Genomic DNA, 24,040 nt, shown 5'->3' with positions numbered 1-24,040 from the left:
AGCTAACCACAACCTGCTGGTCTGGGTAGACAGCCACCATAGCTGAGCCATGAGTATCCAGAAGAGCGTTCTTGAACCTTAATTGGAAGCGTTCGTTGGATGCGCGGTTGGTCTAGAATCGATCCCCGTCGGTGGACCCACTGGGCTATTTCTCTTTCCAGCCAGTGCTCCACAACTGGTGTAACAAAGGCCGTGGTATGTACTATCCTGTCTGTAGGGTGGTGCATATAAAATCCCTTGCTCGAAAAGAGTAGCCCATGAAGTGGCGACGGCGTGTTTCCTCTCCCAATATCTGTGTGGTCCTTAACCATATGTCTGACGCCATATAACCGTAAATGGAATGTGCTGAGTGCGTCGTTAAATAAAACATTTCCTTCCTTAATTAAAAATAAGCACGGATGTCAAGTTAAGATAGAATGAAACTTATATGAGATTGACCATTCAGTGTAATTGGTATTGTTTTATTTTTCTTTAGATGATGTTGAACTTGAACAAAGCGAAGAAATAATCGATAACAAATCTCTCAAGAAACGTAACGCCTCGACAAAATCTCGTGTGAAACGAGAAGAGAAGAAACTGCCGGACGGTTGTTTGTGTCACAGGACCACAGTCGCCGCTGGTGCGCTTGCGCAGTACGTCCGATACATCACGGAGGTCTGGGTAATGGAAAAAGAACAACAACAGTAGTTGCAACACTGAATACTTTCAGTAACTAAAGAACCAGACCTCTATACAAGATTTTAAAACGCATCTACATTTGATGTACACAATCTTTAAATTTTATTGAAAGAGCACAGACCAACATATAGTAAATTTTATTTTAAATGTATCAAAGCATCCAGTGTCTATTTCTTATACAAATATTGTGTATTATTTTCGTTATTAAAATTTGTTTTGAAAGATAATGCATTACATTTCTTATGTCTCCTTTGGATGGGTAAAAAATGTGTCGGTAACGAAATTCATTTCTATTGTTTCTGTTCCTGAGTTTTATTATATACAATGTACATACCAATTAAATATTACTATGTAAATACAGTCCCGAATAGGACATCACTAGAGGACATTGGTTTATTAATCATCGGCTATTGGATGTCAAACATTTGGTCATTCTGACATATAGTCTTAGAGAGGAAACCCGATACATTTGTGCTTTTGTAGCAAGGAATCGTTTTTTGTATGCACCTTCCCACAGACAGGATAGCACATACTTTGTTATACCAGTCGTGGTGCACTGGATGGAACGAAAAATAGCCGAATGGGCCCACTGACGGGGATCGATCCCAGATTGTCCACTGTGCTACGTCTCGTACCTCTTACACTATGAATAAGGGTTTTGGTTACAGTCATTTCATTTCAACTTATTTTCGTGCTTATTTCCAATTAAGGTTCAAGCGCGCTGTCCTGAGCACACATCTCGGCTATCTGGGCTCTGTCCAGGACAGTGGGTTAATTGTTAGTTGTTAGTGGTTAGTGAGAGAGAAGAGGGTGTAGTGGTCTTACACCTACCCACTGACTCGTTAAAACTCGCTCTGGGTGGGAGCCGGTACCGGGCTACAAACTTTATACCTATCAGCCTTATGTCCGATGGCTTAACTCTTATCGGAGGCCGGACTCGGGATAGGCGTGCCCGAAACCATAGAGGTATATGGGCACGTTAAAAACGTATCTAAGTCTAAGATGGCTTAACCACGACACCACCGAGGCCGGTGGTTACAGTCACTCTCTGCCGTTGGTGTTGTAATGATCCCTTATTTCTTTCCATCAGTCTGCCATCTCTACGCCTCGCCATTCACCCCCCCATTTGACACCCAACAGCAAGTAAAAGTCCCTTTCATGCCGGGGTGTCGTTAAACACCCATCCATCCATCTATCCATCCATCCATCCATCCATCCATCCGTCCATCCATCCATTCCGCCATATAACCGTAAATAAAATGTGTTGAGTACGTCGTTAAATAAAACATTTTTGTCCATCCATCTATCCATTCCTTCCTTCCTCCCCACTTAAGGTTACTGCCCGCGGCGTGTTATTAAATTAGCAAACTTAGGCTCGTACTTAGAACACCACAAAACCGAATCCCCGAAATAAGCCAAAGACATTGATTTTGTGGGCCTGTTCATTGTACAGACAAGAATAGAATATGAATCTCCAAGATAAAAGTTTATGCCCGTCTTTCTGCATTAAACCCATCACTCAAAGAGATCAGCGTGGATTTGCGCTGCCATCTTGATGATGTGTGAAGATCTCTTCAGAGCTCTGGCTTAAAAGACGTCTTACAGAACGACCCCGGCCTCGGTGGCGCAGTGGTTAAGCCATCGGACTACAGGCTGGTAGGTACAGGGTTCGCAGCCCGGTTCCGGCTCCAACCCAGAGCGATTTCTTAAGGGCTCAGTGGGTACGTGTAAGACCACTACACCCTCTTCTTTCTCACTAACCACTAACCAACTAACAACTAACCCACTGTCCTGGACAGACAGCCCAGATAGCTGAGGTGTGTGCCTAGGACAGCGTGCTTGACCCTTAATTGAAAATAAGCACGAAAATACGTTAAAATGAAATACAGAACGACTTTAACGTTCAGGAAGAAGGCGATGATTATTTACGACAACCAAATGCTACACAAGTTCAAATTTGTTTTTATTCAAAACTCTCTACCAAAATATTTACAAAGATGAGAAGACTTCGACATGAAATTGTTTTAATAGAGTGAAAACAATTGCTGCCCTATTTTAGATTATCGGGAACCATTTAAGATATTACAACATTGATTCCATATAAATTTACATTATGCAGGGAGCTAACATCCGTCCTGCACTCAGCCATTCGCCATGCCAGAGACTGGATCTATAGTCCGTCCCATCCTTTTACAACAATGTTTGTTTTTTTTTTTGTAAATAATTTCAGTTTGGTTTGACGTAAGAAGAAAAGTAAAAGTGTTTTAAAAATAACAAAAATATACTATTTTTATGTGCAATTTAGAAAACAATCGACTTAGAAATAAATAACTAATAGTAAATTTCGTAGTATGAAAAAAGTGTTCCCTGTGGGACGGACTATAGAAGAGACATACCTGGGCCCAATTTAACATGGGGCTAGACGTAGCCCAGTGGTAAAGCACTCGCTTGATGCGCGGTCGGTTTGGGATCGATCCTCGTCAGTGGACCCATTGGGCTATTTCTCGCTCCAGCCAGTGCACCACGACTGGTACATCAGAGGCCGTGGTATGTGCTATACTGTCTATGAGATGGTGCATATAAAAGATCCCTTGCTGCTAATCGAAAAGAGTAGCCCATGAAGTGGCGACAGCGGGTTTCCTCTTTCAATATCTGTGTGGTCCTTAACCATATGTCCGACGCCATATAACCGTAAATAAAATGTGTTGAGTGCGTCGTTAAATAAACCATTTCCTTCCGAATTTAACAAAACATCGTAAGCCTAGTTTTGCACGTAAACGTAAATCTACGACTAAAATACAATTATTATTACTATTATAGAACACCGAATATAGTTTGATTTACACATATTTCGTAAAATGCACCATCTTCCTTCCTCAGTAATGTAATTTTCTGCGTGAAATAGATGCCAAACGCATGTAAACGTATAACCGATATAACTGCTAGTCGCAGATGTAAACTTACGCTACAACAGCTTCCTCTGAATGTTACGATGTTTTGTAAAATGAGACCTTAGTTGACATGGGCATGCCAAAAGTGTTTGGAAATTGGAAGCTCAAAATTACCCTCCTTGACCTAGTCTCAGGGGAGGGATGGGGAGTGAGGGGGATTGCGATCTTTGGATGAGGTCATATTCATAACAACCAATTGGCATGAATTGTGGATAACGAGTGGGAAAATATGACGCACTCAAATGACAGGCGATGCATCGATGTGTCATACCATATACTGTAGGGCTGGGCGGTGTACGGTATATACCGTTCGGTATTCCTATCATGTCAATACCGATTTACCGTACCGAGCAAATCTCAAAATACCGAAATTTCGGTTTTGAAAAATGTTTTCCAAGATTTAGTAAAGCAGTAACAATATATCTGACGAACGCAAAATGGCTGGGATAAAAGAGCGGAAGAAGGCCTTGTGTATGGAATTAAAAAAAGTTTGTTTTGTTTAACGACACCACTAGAGCACATTGATTTATTAATCATCGGCTATTGGATGTCAAATATTGGTAATTTTGACATATACAATTGTTACTTCCCCGAAAAGACAACTGGACTCGGTGAAGATATTTTAACAGGGTTCTTTATTCCGGAGAATAAGGATATATAGTCAAACAAACCCTATAAGCAAAAATAGCATTATTAAAATACATTCACACTATACATAAACAGTCTTAAAACACCATATTAAAACGCATTAAAATATATATAAATACTCTGCAGTCTAGTTATTATCTACAAATAATAGCAAATCGCTTGAACAAAAGAAAGAACGATACACTGAGCAATAGTTAACATCGCCACAGTAAACATCAAATATAGACATAATACACATACAGAATTACCGTACGTTAAACAACTGAACATTAATCAATCGCCAATAATCTTAAATCATTATTTACAGCAAACAATTACACATATGGCGATATACAGTATAATAAAATAAAGGTAAGCTACACAAAACATTATCTCCACAGGTGATACGGTTTACCTAGACCCATTGAAATACCAATACCTTTAGCTGTGGGCTTTAGGGCGGTAACATGATGAAAAAGCGTCAAACGTCTACAAGAAACAAGTAAACTAAAACGAATACATTTCTAATTTAATATACACACATACACACTATTCACATACATTTCTAAAACAATAATAACGACTCATTTAATTATGGCTTGGCTATAGGAATATCCATTGTTGTTACAGCGTAAGTGCCACGCCCAAATTCTAATACTTACAGTAATTCAGTTTATTCCTTTATCAAAGTAAATGTTAATTGAAGTAGTTATTTATTTAAACCTTATTTGTAATTTATAAACTGTACTTTATATGTTAGTAAAATAGTAAAGTGAATTAGAAAAGTAGAAATATAACTCACCAATTATTCCAGTGTAAGATTGAAAGCAGATGAGTGCGTGGCCTGTGCAGCTCGTGATGTGTCAAGAAATGTCAGGTGAGTGACAGTGAATAGCCACCAACTGGGTCAAACACAGCTGGCCAGTCTATTGGTTGATGTCACTGTCCCTGGTCAGAGGTCAGATGTAAAGACAGGTAAATGCATGTCCCTACAGCTCCTAGCCAAAAGTTTAGGTGCATGTGCGTTGTGCATAATAAAATCATTAAAACAATAAAACCTACATGGTTACACAATGTAGTCTTAGAAAGGAAACCCGCTACATTTTGTTTCTATTAGTAGCAAAGAATCTTTTATATGCACCGCCCCATAGGCAGGATAACACATGCCACGCCCTTTGATGTACCAGTTGTGGTGCACTGGCTGGAGCGAGAAATAGCCCAAATGGGCCCACCGACGGGGATCGATTCCAAACTGACCGCGCATCAGCTTTGCTTTACCACTGGGCTACGTCTCGCCCCTGTGTGTGGAATTTAATTGTATTTAAAAGAAATTAGAGCCTTAAAGGGACACGCCCTAGTTACGGCTAGTTGTTAACCATTACGGCGTTGTTTTTCGCTATTAAACCCATTTTTTCACAAATAAAATTGCACTTTACTTACATTTTATTATTTAGAATACACATTTCCATTCACCTGAAGTGCTTTTTGGTAATCCTGGTAATCCTTATGTTTGTAAAACCACGAAATGCATTTTTTGTATTTCTTAACAACAGGCGTGCACTCGAGAAAAAACCGTTAAGCAAGCGAGGTTCAATCTATTTTTAGAGCGAATCTTCCTGTGTAAACGTCACAGACGTTGGTATTCCACGTGACCGTTATCATTTTTGGTTCGGTTTGTTTTCTCGTGCACGGTTCGCGCAATCAACATCCGATTTGTTGTCGTTTGCTTGTTGTTCATTTGTAATATTTTTCTTCACAGTTCGTGAACATTTTCAGTAACAATAAAGTTCAGACAAGTAAATGTCTCAATACAAAACGTTACAAACCCTTAAAACCAATAATTTTGCTAAGTCTTACGATATCTGGAGAGGGGATACAACCAGGACAGAACAGTTGGAACATGTCCAGGAGAGGTGAAAAGAACGCACCCCAAGTTTGTGCGCACTCTGTGAAATTTGTCGTGACGTAGGCATTGTTGTGCTTCGAGCGACATCTACCGGTGACATCAGAATACTAACTTTCAAAATTATTTCAAGCAATTGGGACATGGGGATTCCCATGGTATTTATCGATATAAAACCTGCTTTTTCACTCCATTTGATAAAAACGTGATCTAAGTGTGGTACAGGTTTGTAGATTAACCAAATTATAATTTATTTTCGCTGAATGGAACTAGGGTGTGCGGCTTTAAGTCAGGCATGCTTTAAAGCCGGTGTTACGGGGATCCTATAATACCCGTAACTGAATGAAACACGATTGTCCAAATATCTCTCCTAACTGTATATCTATTAGATATCTCTGTAATAGGCAGTTATACCCGCTTGTGGTTCGTCTAGGTATGATCAGAGATACGATCTTATATAAAGTATATGTAATATAGCACGTTTAGTTCACTAGAAAACACAACAAAAACACAATACACTTTGGAATCTGTATTAACCTACGCTGACAAATGTACTGCCGCAGTAGTTAATTAACAACAACAAATAATAACAACCCAGAACTGATCACTTAATTAGTTAATCTCTAGGTGTCTAGTTTACACAATATGCTAATCACTTCACCGTGACACAACACCCACACGTGTGATAATTGAGAAACGCTAACACACACACGTGTGATAATGGAGAACGCTTCCAGGAGAACTTAATAAATAAAGGAATTACAACTCTATTCCTAACTGGTTAATTTTTAATTAACCCTTAACTACTCATTCAGTAACCTTGTAACACATAATTAATACTGGTACCTATCACAATAAAGACAATAACCTACAGTTTACCTAGGTCCTCTAGGATGACTGGCTAAGCTTTTTATAATTATTTAGGACAGTGAGCCTACAGATTACTGCGTCAGATGACCGGCAACACCGTCTAAATAATATTGGTATAATACAGTATTAAAATATTTAAAGTCACATCAATCACATCAAGGTTATACAACAGAGCAGAAATAAAATATTTACCAGTCCAGTCGGACTAACGTTCCCCGGAGCCGTCCAATATGTTTCTCCCTGTATATCTAAAATCATAGCTATTTATTCAAAACTCTCAGAGACAGCGAATATCGCCTGGGGGCACAACGCGGTACCTCACCTATCATCTGATATTTCCACCTCTCCCAGAGTCGGTATATTTTCTTAGATGACCAGACATTCTGTCGCCAGTTCGCCAGAAATTCCATGGTCGCGCGGAGGTATTACGTAACTACTGGCCACATGGCCTCCGCACCTGGACTAAGTGCATATTGTGATGAACGGTCGCGCGAAGGTATTACGTAACAAAGTGCCCATCTGGGCTAACTGCACACGACCCTCTAAAACACTTAATATCACCACAGGCGAAAAGAAATTAAGAGAATGTACCGTCACAGCCGGGTATACCGAAAATATCGGCATCGGTATCAATATTGTGTCAATAAAAAAATAACGTATCGATACCGAGGTAAATCGCCCCCAAAATACCGATACCGAACCTCAAATTTCAATAACGCCCAGCTCTAATGTACTAATGTCATATTTTGAAAAGGTATAATAGGAAACGTTAAAACAATTAATATTATGATATTGTCACAGTGCAACATTTACACCTAAATTCAAATGCAATTTATATATTTAGATGTGCATTTACGATTCAATGAACTGCTATTATATAACCTGCCATTTATGCAATATCTTAGCCCTTAGTTAATTAGGGGCAAGCCTTCAGACCAATTAGCGTGAAATTAAATATCGGCATATCAAGGAGACTATAGATTTTAATTGTTGTCCCCCAGATTAAGGATTATAAACCATGACAATTATGTGTCAACAAATATATTCATCTTATAAATGTTCGTTTTCTAGACATAAGGAGGACAGGTCTGCTGTCCATTCCTTTGCGGTTATCAATCGTGAACCGGCCTCGGTGGCGTCGTGGTTAGGCCATCGGTCTACAGGCTGGTAGGTACTGGGTTCGGATCCTAGTCGAGGCATGGGATTTTTAATCCAGATACCGACTCCAAACCCTGAGTGAGTGCTCCGCAAGGCTCAGTGGGTAGGTGTAAACCACTTGCATCGACCAGTGATCCATAACTGGTTCAACAAAGGCTATGGTGTGTGCTATCCTGCCTGTGGGAAGCGCAAATAAAAAATCCCTTGCTGCCTGTCGTAAAAGAGTAGCCTATGTGGCGACAGCGAGTTTCCTCTAAAAAACAGTGTCAGAATGACCATATGTTTGACGTCCAATAGCCGATGATAAGATAAAAAATCAATGTGATCTAGTGGCGTCGTTAGATAAAACAAACTTTACTTTACAGTCGTACTGTCAACTCTATCGGGAGACGTGTGTCATTCACCCAAGAGCTGAGACATATAGTATCTGTATTACCACGTTGTTAAAAATGTTTCATGTTGGAAATGAAAATACAACCTACAAGCCAACTTGTGACTTCTGTTATTCATTTACCATTCCGGTAAAACAATATAAGGGAAACTTACACTGTGTTAATACACAAAGACGAGTGTAACAAATAGCGTTCGCGTGGTAGTTTTTTGTATATGACATACGATAAACTGATACTGCCAAAAAAAGAAGAAAAAAAAAAGAAAAAAAAAGAAAAAAAAAAAGATAAGAAAAACAACCAACCAAACAAATAAAAAACCAACAAGAAGACAATACAGATTGTGTTTTATAGCTCTGCAAAAAATTGCTACAAATTGGCATTATTTCAGACATGATTTTCGAATATAGCGAATAGTGCATGTATAATAATGCTGATATTACAATTAATGACGACGACTGTACACTGGTATAACAGGAAGACAGTTTTTGTAAAATGATACGATACACTAATATTGCAAGACGGAAGAAGCTAGGAAAAAATGTATGGTGTTTTACAGTTCAATTAAAAATAGCAGTATACAGTTACCTCCCCTGTGTTCTCGCGAAAATAGTTCAATTGTTGTTTTTGCATAGATCCATGTTCGAAAGGGAATTATTTGGAATCTGATTACGCTTATTGATAGCCAAGAAGTTATTTTTGAAAATTACATTTTTTTTCTCACCTGGAGTGCAAACGGTTTAACTGTAATGAGGCTTGGTAATCATGCACCGGGTTTGCCTTCTGATAAAAGTGGATAAATTTGGGTAATTTTCAAAAAAGATGATTTTGTGAAACATTTAATAGCTAAATTTTTATTCAAATGAGGATTTTCGTAAGGTTTGATGAGTCAAGTTTCCATAAATATATGTGTGATATCCGCCAATTCCCGCTTGGGTGTTGTTTGTATTGGTGTAAACATTGTCCAAATTGTACCCAAAATCATGCAATTTGGGGATATATTAAAAAATTGGGGGCATATTATGATGGAAATAACACAAAATTTAAATCAAATTTATAATTATGACCCATTTGTAATTTCACTGAAGGTAAAAATACGTGCATCGGTCTTTATTTTTAAACTACAGGTGGGCATTTAGAAAGAAAAGCAATGTTTTATTTAACGACGCACTCAACACATTTTATTTACGGTTATATGGCGTCAGATATATGGTTACGGACCACACAGATTTTGAGAGGAAACCCACTGGCGCCACTTCATGGGCTACTCTTTCCGATTAGCAGCAAAGGATCTTTTATTTGCGCTTCCCACAGGCAGGACAGCACAAACCATGGCCTTTGTTGAACCAGTTATGGATCGCTGGTCGATGCAAGTGGTTTACACCTATCCATTGAGCCTTGCGGAGCACTCACTCAGGGTGGTATCTGGATTAAAAATCCCATGCCTCGATTGGGATTCCAACCCAGTACCTACCAGCTTGTTGACCGATGGCCTTACCACGACGCCACCGAGGCCGGTAATGTGGGCATTTAGAATGCCAGGGGCTGGCGTGCATTAATCGCAGCTGATTTTGTTGTTGCATTTACCATAGTTTGACACCCAATAGCCGATGTATTTTTCGTGCTGGAATAACAGTGGTCTTCTACCTAAACAGTTACAAACTATCATATTCTAGACAACGCCATAGCATGGTTTGCGGAAAACATGATCATATGACAAATGACGCACCAGTTTGACAAATGGTGTACTGATTTGACAAGTGACGCGCTGACATCGCCGTGAATACACTTGAGTAGAGTAATTAATTTCACCCCAAAGCTTGCATTATGGGGAGCCATTTAAAGGGACATTCCCGACTTTGCTGCATTGTAAGATGTTTCCGACTAATAACATATTTCTATGATTAAACTTACATATTAAATATATTTTCTTGTTTAGAATATCAGTGTCTGTATATTCAGTGTGTTTCTGGTCGTCTTAATATTTGTAAGAAGCCCAAACTGGATTTTGTTTTAGGAAATAAAATGAAATTTAACGTAGTACTAATATTAGAACGACCAGAAACACGTTTAATATACAGCCACTAATATTTTATGCAGAAAAATACATTTGATATGTAATTACAATCGCTAAAAAGTCTCTGTTAGTCGATAACATCTTAAAAATTGCAGCAAACTCAGGAATGTCCCTTTAAGATATTACCATATTGAGAATTGATATATAATCCTTATATAGTACTATATTTTAAACAGAGAAATTCACATGCATCGAGGAAATAAAAATTGTTTTCACTCACCTTGAACTAGTCTCAGAGGAGTGATGGGAGCCAGAGTAAAAGGTCCCTTAAACGACGAGGTCTGGATATATATATCTATATACCGAGAAAAAGAAATAAGAGAGCACTTTTATTAAATTAACCACTAACGTAGTAATATCTATATAAAATACAAATATGTAATATGGGACTGAATGTCAGTAATGTCAGTAAAACGGTTATCTTCCTGACACGATGGATGAGGGTTTTGGTTGCAGTCACTCTTTCCTGTTAGTGTTGGTGTTATTCCTTATTTCTTTCCGTCAGTATATAATAGGAAATCTGAACAACAAATACCGTTGTTACAATAAGAACAATGCGCTTTGTCCCCAAGACTGTCATCCCAAGACTGACCCTACAGGAAGACTGCCACTCACAAGGCTGACCTCACAAGACGACTGCTACTCACAAGACTGACATAACTGGACGACTGCTACTCACAAGACTGACATAACAGGAAGACTGCCACTCAGAAGACGACAGCCACCCACAAGACTGACATCACAGGAAGACTGCCACTCGCAAGACTGACCTCACATGGAGACTGCCACTCACAAGGCTGACCTCACATGAAGACTGCCACTCACAAGGCTGACCGCCACTCACAAGGCTGACCTCACATGAAGACTGCCACTCACAAGGCTGACCGCCACTCACAAGACTGACATCACAGGAAGACTGCCACTCGCAAGACTGATCACCACCGGGATGGCCATACAGGAAGAATGCCACCCAAGACTGGTCATACAGGAGGACTGCCACTCATAAAGACTGATCCACGGTAAGACTGCCACTCTTAAGAAGCACCATACATGAAGATTGCCACTCTTAAGAAGCACCATATATGAAGATTGCCATTCTTAAGAAGCACCATACATGAAGATTGCCACTCTTAAGAAGCACCATACATGAAGATTGCCACTCTTAAGAAGCACCATACATGAAGATTGCCATTCTAAAGAAGCACCATACATGAAGATTGCCACTCTTAAGAAGCACCATACATGAAGAATGCCACTCTTAAGAAGCACCATACATGAATGTCACGGGGATTCTATAATTCCCGTAACTGAATAAAACACGATTATCAAAATATCTCTCCTAACTGTATATCTATTAGATCTCTCTGTAACAGGCGGTTAAACTCTAGTATGGCTCGTCTCTAGGTATGATCAGAGATACGATCTTATATAAAGTATATATTAATATAGCACGTTAGTTCTCTAGAAACACAACAAAAACACAATACACTTTGGAATCTGTATTAATCTACGCTGACAAATGTACAGCCGTAGTAGTTAATTAATAACAGCAATAATAACAACCCAGAACTGATCACTTAATTAGTTAATCTCTAGGTGTCTAGTTACACAATATGCGAATCACTTCACCGTTACACCACACCCACACGGGTGATAATTGAGAAACGCTTACAGGAGAAGTTAATTAATAAAGGAATTACAACACCATTCCTAACTGGTTAATTTTTAATTAACCCTTACTACTCGTTCAGTAACGTGTGATAATTTAGGAACGCTTCCAGGGGAACTCAATTAATAAAGGAATTACAGCTCTATTCCTAACGGGTTAATTTTTAATTACCCCTAACTACTCATTCAGTAACCTTGTAACACAGAATTAATACTGGTACCGATCACAATAAAGACAATAACCTACAGTGTACCTAGGTCCGCTAGGATGACTGGCTAAGCTTTATATTACCAAATACTCATATAATGTTAGAACAAAAAGTCTACGATTTACTTCGTCAGATGACCGAAGACACTGTCTAAAGAATATTGGTATAATACAGTATTAAAATATTTAAAGTCACATCAATCACATCAAGGTTATACACAGAGCAGAAATGATATTTACCAAAGTCCAAACGGACTAACGTTCCCAGGAAGCTTCCTTTTCCGTTTCTCCTCGATATCTCTAAAACACTAGCTATTTATTATAAATCAGGATTTTGCCTGGGGGTACAAGGCGGTACCTCACGTATCATCTCATATTCCAACTCTACTAGAGTCGGTATATTTCTCTCTGATCGTCAGTCTGGCTGTCGCCAACCGCGAGCAATCTCCTGGCCATAAACAGCACTACCGGAGATATTACGTAACTACTCGCCACATGGCCTCCACAGCTGGACTAAGTGCATATTGGAATGCCCGATCGCGCGAAGTATTACGTAACAAGTTGCCCACCTGGGCTACGGGCAATGAAACTGCACACGGCCCTCTAACACAATTAAAATCGCCACAGGCGAAACAAATTTAAGAGCATGTACCGTCACACACCCCCACCTCAAAAGGGATATTTCCTCTACTCTAGGAATAGGGAAATATACTACATTAAAACAAAGGGGTGCGTTAACCGACGCATACGAGCATTTATAACACATGTAAAATAAGGTGACTACCAGTAATCACACTGAGTCTCTGAATCCCTGGTATACAAATAAAATATATATAAACAAAACAGAAATAAAGAATGTCACCACATTATCATAACGTTCAACTTCGGGACAGGGCATCAGCGATTACATTGGATGTGCCCTTGATATGTTCAATGGTAATTGGGTATTCTTGCAGAAGAAGACTCCATCTCAAAACTCTCTGGTTGGAGGCTTTCATTAGGATGGTCCAGTCCGTCTTCGTCTTCTGGGAACAGCACAGCTCCAGCACCCACGTCACTGGCATCCACAGCTAGCTTGAACAGCATTCGGTAGTCTGGTGCTGCCATCACGGGAGACGAGTAGCGCCTCTGCTTGAGACGGTTGAATGACTTCTCGCATTCACCTGACCAATGGAACTTCGTTTCCTTCTTTCTCAGCGTCGCACGTTTTCCAGGTTTTCTCCGATAAGCATGCTGTTGACGCGGTGTAGCGTTGGGTTCCAAGCGCACATCTTGGCTTAAGGTGTTGGTACCCGTTGGAAGGTTCTGACAAATGGAAACATTGTCTTGTTTCAACGTAGTCAACTTTGCTCGCTGGGGGTTCAAGTCTGCTAGAATCTGGCCGTTGGCCAACTTGACCTCTGCAGTCTTGACGTCATCACAGGAAACTGAGTGTCTCTCAATTTGGACAGGTCTCTCTGGAACTATCGGCAGTCTGTCAAAATAACCTTTTAGCAAATTGAAGTGACAATACCTACTTTTCCTAACCCTATCAGGAGTGTTTATCACATACCCTGTCTCATTAACCCGTTTGTGCACAACATAGGGACCGAAATACCTGTTCTGTAATGAACCCCGTTTAATGGGAAGGTACAGCAGCACTTTATCCCCTGGTTTAAATTCCCGACTCTTAGCCTTCCTATCAAACACTGATTTTATTTTGCTCTGAGCATAACTCAGATGCTTCCTAGCCAGTTCGGTCGCCGGCAACCTCCTATCCCTAACTCTTTTATTCATCAATACTCTCTCAGTTAACAATGTAGTGCGAACTGCCAACAATTTTGGATCAGCCCCCTGCTCTAGAACTAACTCTTGTCTATTACAAGGTAAGGCCCCTCTATCAAACACAACTGGTTCAATTCCCCTCTGCGGGAGATCAACAGGTTCCACCACATTTAATTTGTCAGTTGACTTATCTACCATTTTACTGATAACCTCATCCACTCCAATTTCATGGCTCACACACGTATCAGACAAATCACAAATATCCTCTAGGTCCCGTGCTAACCTACTGGCCATAGCCCTAGTCTTTACACACGCAGGATAACTAATCTCATCAACCTCACACTCTTTTATTGGTAACGTGCTGTCTTTAATTAACAGTTGGTCACATTTTGGCTAACAACACTGACTAGTCAAATCATTACCCAACAAAACTCCTATGTTTTCAACAGGCAAGTCCTTCACAACACCCATAACGACTGGTCCCGTCACAAACTTCGAACACAAGAAAACCTTATGTAACCGGACAACCATTTTTTCTCCAGTAACCGAGGTTAAAGCCAAACTACGTCCTATGTCTGAATTTTCAATACCAGCTAAACACTTTTGCGTTATTAGACTCTGACTACACCCGGTATCTCTATAGATTGATATTGCCTTAGGACACAACTCTTGTTTCACATCACAAACCATACCAGTGGACACATACGGGTTTACTTTCTCTGCCATGGGACTAACCATTAACTCTCTCGCTAACGGAGCTGACCTCACTAAACCAACCACTTGCGCATTATCGCGTTTCCTTTTAAAACAGTCCCCGATAAGATGGTTATCCTTTTCACAGTAACTGCAATGTGGACGAAATGTTCGTGCATTGGCTGATAATGCAGGCCTATCCTTACTTTGCCCACCAGGTGCATTCCTTGCCTGACTAACTGACCAACTAGATGACTGTCCCCGATAGTTACTTTCCCGGGAAAAACCTGGCTGAAATTTCTTCTTATCACCCTGTTGTAAAGAGCTACCCGGTACTGCCTGAGCTTTGTGTATTAACACGTAATCATCTGCCACTATGCCTGCCTCCTCTATCTTTTTGACATCACGATCCTCTAAATGAATACGTAAGCTAACTGGTAATCCATTTTTAATGTCCTGTAAGATCAACAACTCCCGTAACTCGGTATATGACTCTACCTGATGAGAAACAACCCATTTATCAAACATCCCTGCCTTCTTAGCCACAAACTGACTATAAGACTGACCCTGCGTTTTTCTCAACTCGCTATACCGTAAACGATAATCCTCAGGTCGTAATTCATAAGCCCTCAACACTGCAGCCTTAACTAAGTCGTACTGACTTGCTCGCTCATCACTCATTGAATTATAAGCTATACTAGCCTTCCCCTTAAACTTAGACACGGCTAACAATGTCCACTTAGACTGCGGCCAATTTAGCTACTTAGCGGCCCGTTCAAAAAGTTGAAACAACATATCTACCTCCTGGTCATCAAATACCGGCACTGATCTATAAGCCTCCGACATGTTAAACCCATTTCCGGCTTCTCGTCTGACTTCTTCAGTATTCAACTTTAACTCATATTCCACTTTTAATTTTTCTAACTGGAATTCTCTATCCCTATGTCTATCTTCTCTATCCCTCTCTTCTCTTTCTCTCTCTCTCTCTCTCTCTCTCTCTCTCTCTCTCTCTCTCTCTCTCTCTCTCTCCCTCTCTCTATCTTCTCTATCCCTATCTTCTTTCTCTCTATCTCTATGTCTATCTTGTCTATCTCTCTCTTCTCTTTCTCTCTCTCTCTATCCCTATCTTTATCTTCTCTATCCCTATCTTCTTTTTCTCTATCTCTATCTTCTCTTTCTCTCTCTCTCTCTATCTAATGCACGTTCTTCTCTTTCGTACTCAAGCTTTTTAAAAGCTAACTGTTGTTCCATACTCAAGTCACTTATCTCTATCTCTGGAACAATCTCACTGTCTTCCATAACAGGCCTATCACCAAAAACTTCCTGGATAATAATTGTCTTTATATCACCTAAGGTTTTAGCTGATGTTAAATCAATTTCTCGCTCACCCGCGATTTCAACTAACTCGGCCTTACGTGCTCGCTTAATCTCCACTACACTGAGCGTAGGCCTATCCAGCAAATTCTTATCCATGTTTAGATATGACGCACTTATTATTAATTAATTTTCTAGTGAACAACGTGCTACTTCGAGTAAATTTGTAAAAATTAATTTATAAAGCCCCCATTTACAAACAATACTTTTTTAAATATGCATGTCCCGTTTCAGATCCGGGACGAGCGCCCCAATTTTCTACTCCTGTCACGGGGATTCTATAATTCCCGTAACTGAATAAAACACGATTATCAAAATATCTCTCCTAACTGTATATCTATTAGATCTCTCTGTAACAGGCGGTTAAACCCTAGTATGGCTCGTCTCTAGGTATGATCAGAGATACGATCTTATATAAAGTATATATTAATATAGCACGTTAGTTCTCTAGAAACACAACAAAAACACAATACACTTTGGAATCTGTATTAATCTACGCTGACAAATGTACAGCCGTAGTAGTTAATTAATAACAGCAATAATAACAACCCAGAACTGATCACTTAATTAGTTAATCTCTAGGTGTCTAGTTACACAATATGCGAATCACTTCACCGTTACACCACACCCACACGGGTGATAATTGAGAAACGCGTACAGGAGAAGTTAATTAATAAAGGAATTACAACACCATTCCTAACTGGTTAATTTTTAATTAACCCTTACTACTCGTTCAGTAACGTGTGATAATTTAGGAACGCTTCCAGGGGAACTCAATTAATAAAGGAATTACAGCTCTATTCCTAGCGGGTTAATTTTTAATTACCCCTAACTACTCATTCAGTAACCTTGTAACACAGAATTAATACTGGTACCGATCACAATAAAGACAATAACCTACAGTGTACCTAGGTCCGCTAGGATGACTGGCTAAGCTTTATATTACCAAATACTCATATAATGTTAGAACAAAAAGTCTACGATTTACTTCGTCAGATGACCGAAGACACTGTCTAAAGAATATTGGTATAATACAGTATTAAAATATTTAAAGTCACACCAATCACATCAAGGTTATACACAGAGCAGAAATGATATTTACCAAAGTCCAAACGGACTAACGTTCCCAGGAAGCTTCCTTTTCCGTTTCTCCTCGATATCTCTAAAATACTAGCTATTTATTATAAATCAGGATTTTGCTTGGGGGTACAAGGCGGTACCTCACGTATCATCTCATATTCCAACTCTACTAGAGTCGATATATTTCTCTCTGATCGTCAGTCTGGCTGTCGCCAACCGCGAGCAATCTCCTGGCCATAAACAGCACTACCGGAGATATTACGTAACTACTCGCCACATGGCCTCCACAGTTGGACTAAGTGCATATTGGAATGCCCGATCGCGCGAAGTATTACGTAACAAGTTGCCCACCTGGCCTACGGGCAATGAAACTGCACACGGCCCTCTAACACAATTAAAATCGCCACAGGCGAAACAAATTTAAGGGCATGTACCGTCACAATGAAGATTGCCACTCTTAAGAAGCACCATACATGAAGATTGCCACTCTTAAGAAGCACCATACATGAAGATTGCCACTCTTAAGAAGCACCATACATGAAGATTGCCACGCTTAAGAAGCACCATACATTAAGATTGCCACTCTTAAGAAGCACCATACATGAAGATTGCCACTCTTAAGAAGCACCATACAGGAAGATTGCCACTCTTAAGAAGCACCATACATGAAGATTGCCACTCTTAAGAAGCACCATACATGAAGATTGCCACTCTTATGAAGCACCATACAGGAAGATTGCCACTCTTAAGAAGCACCATACATGAAGATTGCCACTCTTAAGAAGCACCATACAGGAAGATTGCCACGCTTAAGAAGCACCATACATGAAGATTGCCACTCTTAAGAAGCACCATACAGGAAGATTGCCACTCTTAAGAAGCACCATACATGAAGATTGCCACTCTTAAGAAGCACCATACATGAAGATTGCCACTCTTATGAAGCACCATACAGGAAGATTGCCACTCTTAAGAAGCACCATACATGAAGATTGCCACTCTTATGAAGCACCATACATGAAGATTGCCACTCTTAAGAAGCACCATACATGAAGATTGCCACTCTTATGAAGCACCATACAGGAAGATTGCCACTCTTAAGAAGCACCATACATGAAGATTGCCACTCTTAAGAAGCACCATACATGAAGATTGCCACTCTTATGAAGCACCATACAGGAAGATTGCCACTCTTAAGAAGCACCATACATGAAGATTGCCACTCTTAAGAAGCACCATACATGAAGATTGCCACGCTTAAGAAGCACCATACATGAAGATTGCCACTCTTAAGAAGCACCATACAGGAAGATTGCCACTCTTAAGAAGCACCATACATGAAGATTGCCACTCTTAAGAAGCACCATACATGAAGATTGCCACTCTTATGAAGCACCATACAGGAAGATTGCCACTCTTAAGAAGCACCATACATGAAGATTGCCACTCTTAAGAAGCACCATACAGGAAGATTGCCACTCTTAAGACTGACAGTACAGGAAGACTGCCACTCTTAAGACTGACCCTGCGAGAAAATTCACAATACTGACCAGGGACCCGTTCCACGAAGCGATCTTAGTGCTAAGATCGCTTCGTGGAACGGGTCCCAGTTCGACAGTAAACAGATAAATAAAATATAACCAGTTACTGTAATATCGGCTGTATTCTAATATTCGCTGGATAGTAACCATTTATTCTTTACATAGCTGTTTCGAAGACTTGGTCAAAATAGTGAAAGTCAAGTTGTAACAGCAATGGATATTTTGTAATTATTATGAACTTTCCCCCCACATACGATTAAAAAACCAGATTATGGTTATAAAGGGAAATAACTCCTGAACTATAATCTACTCTTAACAAAAGCCAGTTACCTCCCATGAGATTAACTTTTAAATTTTCTTGGGTCAAGGCTTTGGAGTACTCTGTGTAACAATTTGTTAAATTTAGACAACCAAATAGTCACCAGATACTGTTATGTGTCCAACATCAGTGACGTAGCGAGAGGTGGGTGGGCCACAATCAAACCTTTTTTTTCATTTTTTTTTTACTGTATTAAATTTTGTAAAATCATACATACATACATAGTATTGGTTGGCCCCCCATTAGTGGGTTGCCCCCCCCCCCCCCCCCCGATCTAAAACCTGACTACGCCAGTGTCTAAAATACACATGTTTGGTTAAATTTAATTCTTTTTGAGTTTACTAACATGTTAGTGACTAGTACAAACGATACAAGAAGAAACCCAACATTCTATATAGCCGATGGATAATTAATCAATGCACCAATGGTATCGTTAAACAAAACAAACAAACTTTTAAGTGTTTTCAACGAATTTCGTCAATCATTAATTTCATTTCATATGACCTAGATGTTATATAGCTGTGCTAACCAGATTTCAAAAAAGTTTGTTTTTTGTTTAACGACACCGCTAGAGCACACCCCTGCGTGTGCTGTAACCTCACCGTGGTGCAGGGGTGTAACATTCTCTTTGAGAATGGCCAATACAGCACAAAATTGAAGTTTTGAGTAAAATTCAGTATCCGTAAAATTCTGTGATATTTGTGTTTTTGCACAGTTCTTTACACTGTTCTTTACACTGTTTTTGTTTAAACCTTGAATTTTTATATTGATGTTGATCATCACTTCATTTATTTGCATTACCATAGTTTGACACCCAATAGCCGATGTATTTTTCGTGCTGGGGTGTCGTTAAACATTCATTCATTCATTCATTCATTCATTCCGCTAGAGCACATTGATTATTAATCATCGGCTATTGGGTGTTAAACATATGGTAATTTTGACATATAGTTTTAGACAGGAAACCCGCTTCATGTTTCCTAATGCAGCAAGGGATCTTTTATATGCACCATCCCATAGACAGGATAGCACATACCACGGCCTTTCATATACCAGTCGTGGTGCACTGGCTGGAACGAGAAATATCCCAATGGGCACACCGACAGGAATCGATCCCAAACCGACGGCGCATCAAGCGAGCGCTTTACCACTGGGCTACAACACGCCCCACGTTGATTGGTAATGATACCTGTCATTTTGTTCTCCCTAAATTGTTTAAATCATTGAGTTTAAAAACATGCTACTACATTGATACCACACAACGGAAGAATTTTCCTTTCTTAATTATTAAAACCTTATTTAAAGAAATGTGCCGAAAATTACTGGCCCATAGTTAATTTTGTTTCATTTCCGTGTTAGCCAAATATCACAAAATGTCACAATTTTGAAAATCAAATTGTAATAAAATGAAGGTATATTAATAAATTTATATCAGTTACCATCAGTATTTGACGTTTTCATAATATAATTATTGAGAGGGACAGATATAAGAAAGTGAAAGAGAGCGATATATATATATATATATATATATATATATATATATATATATAGAGAGAGAGAGAGAGAGAGAGAGAGAGAGAGAGAGAGAGAGAGAGAGAGAGAGAGAGAGAGAGAGAGAGAGAGAGAGAGAGAGAGAGAGAGAGAGAGACACACACACACACAGAGAGGAGAGAGGACAGAGACAGAGAGAGTGAAAGAGAGAGTGTGAGAGAGAGAGAGAGAGAGAGAGAGAGAGAGAGAGAGAGAGAGAGAGAGAGAGAGAGAGAGAGAGAGAGAGTGTGTGTGTGTGTATGTATATATGTGTAGCCTATGTATATGTGTATGTGAGCATTTGTGTGTATGTATGTATGTATGTGCGTGTATGTATGTGTATGTATGTGCGTGTGTGTATATGTGCGTGTGTGTGTGTGTGTATGTATGTATGTATGTATGTGTATAATTAAATTTCCGCTACATTCTAATAGAATATATCACCGTTGTGAAGTATAGATAAGGCTATTCCAATCCAAGTAGAAAATGTTTTTGTCTCGAAGGTTGGAATTGCCTTATCTACGCCTCACAATGCTTGCCTATTTAATTACAGTTAACAAAACATTAATTTTGTAAGCTACGATTGTTTATGTAGAACGATTCATAAACATTTCACCTACAAACTCATTTAATCATACGCTGAAAAATATAGTCGACATTATGCAACGACATAAAACTGTATCAACTTAACAATGAATATAAAGCTGAAAATATTAATTGCAAATGGCAAACCGAATTCTGAAAAACATGAGTTATGACGTCAACTAAGGATTATCTGTTATTTCTTTTACGTTCATAGGGGTATGAAAAAAAAAAAGAAGTCATTTGCAAAATGTGTGAATCGGCGAAGATGAACGTAAAAGAAATAACAGATAATACTTATAATTAAAGGGACATGCCTGAGTTTGCTGCAGCTTTTAATATGTTATCGACTAACAGAGCCTTTTTAACGATTGTAATTACATATCAAATATATTTTTTTTGCATAAAATATTAGTGGCTGTATATTAAACGTGTTTCTGATTTTTCTAATATTTTTACTAGGTTAAATTTCATTTTATTTCCTAAAATATTATTTTTTTGTACGTACGAAAATATTTTAAGACAGAATCCAGTTTGGGCTTCTTACAAATATTAAGACGACCAGAAACACATTGAATACACAGCCACTGATATTCTAAAGAAGAAAATATATTTAATATGTAAGTTTAATCGTAGAAATATTTTATTAGTCGGAAACATCTTACAATGCAACAAACTCAGGAATGTCCCTTTAAATTTGAAACATACATACCAATAATAACATTGTTTTGTTTAAGACAATAACGCTCGGTATGACAAAGTACCAATATAAAATGACGTCATCAGGTATGACGTAATTTTTACATTAATCGGAAAATGAACAAACTTGCTTTGATACAGCTGGACCAATGGGATGACGTTATTTAAGAATTGTTTCTAAATTTTTTAGGAATTTATCGATGTATAAAAGTCACAAATGGTATAAAATCGCGTAGCGTAGCGAAGCGATTTTATACTACATTTGTGACTTTTATACATCGATAAATTCCTAAAAAATGAGAAACAATTCTTATAATTACAAACAGTACAAGAAGTGTACCTTAAAACACTCAAAAATAATTTCTTTCGTTCTTACCGTCAGCCATGTTCTGTAAATAAGCGTAGGAATACATGTATACATACTATTGGATGTTTTTTTGTTTTTGTTTTTTTGACAGAATAAAAACAAATAAAAAATATATTGTAATTTGTATTTATTTATAACATGAATATCTCATCCAGTTTCCCTTATTTTTTTAATCAAGAAAACAGGTCACTTCCTTGTTCTATTTTTAAAACGATCACCGAACTGGGTCATTGGGCTTCTCGCCCATCCAGCTAAAAATAGTTTCAATCGATCTTGGTCTTCCGTGATGACGTATTTTTATGAGGTTTATGGAAGGATAACGCTTGGTTTTTTAGTGATGTCAGCCAATCAGAATACAGTAAATCGTATAAATTAGTAAAGTTTGTAATTATATTGTAATGGATGTAACGGAAATTTAATTATTCGTCATAAAACATGAATTATGACAGATGTTTGTAGAAATCGTCTAGTCCCGGGGTGCTAAGACAGATTTATCTAGCATCGTGCCAAAACCGGCAGCTCAACTGCCGGCGGCGGTCCCTTCTGCTTCGCCGCCCCTCACTCCTCGGAAGCAGCAGACGCCAGGAGCGGCAAGGGGGGGGGGGGTCAAAGGTGTCAGCTCAACTGGCAGTGGCGGCTCCTCCCCCTGCAGCACCAACGCCGATGGAGTCAACACATCCTAAAGTGACGTCGCTTCCAGCCAGCCCACCGGCGTCTCCACGTGTTGTTGCGCAAGCTTGTGCTGAGCGTGACGCCAAGAAGAGGAAAGTGTCGGTTCAGGACCCGTCCGACACCCAACCCACGACTTGGCAAATTGCCTGCGACAAGCTGTCTGGAAGGTACCAGTGCGTTAAGGGGGAGTTTACTGCTACCTCCCAGCTGCCAGGCCCTTACGTCACCAAGAGTTGGAGACCAACACCATCTGGTCAAGGGCGGTACCAATTCCAGTACGTCGAGAAGAGTCACACCTTCTACTTGACGTCCGAGCGGAACGGGGTGTATCGGCAAGGACTGCTGAAATCAGACATGGATAATCCAATCGTCCATCGGATTATCAGGCTGATACTTCCGGAAGACTACCCAGCCTTACTTCGGGGAGAGTACTACATCGACCTGCCTCACTTCTTCCCGAGGTTCCGGGCCGATCACCCAAACATCTCACCATGAGTTCCGCCAAACCTCTCCTAGGACAGGAACCTACTTTTTGGGGCTTACTTGGACTTGAAATCTTTTGGACGTGGGTCAAAATTTTATGTTTATTTTTTTGTAAACAGTCCGACACACTTTACTTTGGCAGCCCGTCTAAATTGTTCAAATCACACTAACAACGTTTCGGCCGAGCACTCCAATATTATTTTTGGATTTTAAATTTTATCCAGACATGTCGAATGTAGCAGCTCCTTTTGGCTTTAGGTCCCTTGACCTAACTACTAAATTCGTATTCCAAATTCCGCCACCTTAAATTCACCCCCCCCCCCCCCCCCCAGCCTGGACCATATAGATCGGACTTTAAACGTTTAGACCTCCGTTCAAACTTTTATGTCGAAATTACTTCTCTTTTT

The 24,040-nt window shown here is 39.4% G+C and overlaps 1 protein-coding gene and 1 long non-coding RNA gene across 2 annotated transcripts in view; one reads left to right on the top strand and one right to left on the bottom strand.

Moving 5' to 3' along the window:
- The window catches only part of LOC121380256 (UPF0764 protein C16orf89 homolog), a 37,600-nt gene extending 36,695 nt beyond the window's left edge, over positions 1–905 (top strand). Inside the window, exon 7 of the mRNA XM_041509102.1 lies at positions 476–905. Within this exon, the coding sequence (XP_041365036.1) occupies positions 476–687 (212 nt within the window). The 3' untranslated portion in view covers positions 688–905. The remainder of the gene's footprint in view (positions 1–475) is intronic.
- LOC121380258 lies at positions 446–22,181 on the bottom strand. Its single transcript, XR_005958899.1, has 3 exons — positions 22,125–22,181; positions 10,874–10,948; positions 446–656 (listed from the first exon to the last, which is right to left on the bottom strand). It is a non-coding gene; the product is annotated as an uncharacterized LOC121380258 (long non-coding RNA).
- Positions 22,182–24,040: the final 1,859 nt, after the last annotated feature.

Source organism: Gigantopelta aegis, chromosome 8 (assembly GCF_016097555.1).
Source record: "Gigantopelta aegis isolate Gae_Host chromosome 8, Gae_host_genome, whole genome shotgun sequence".
In the NCBI taxonomy this organism is placed as follows: domain Eukaryota; kingdom Metazoa; phylum Mollusca; class Gastropoda; order Neomphalida; family Peltospiridae; genus Gigantopelta; species Gigantopelta aegis.
Note: the sequence above shows the minus strand (reverse complement) of the source record. Positions and strands in the feature narration are given on the sequence as shown.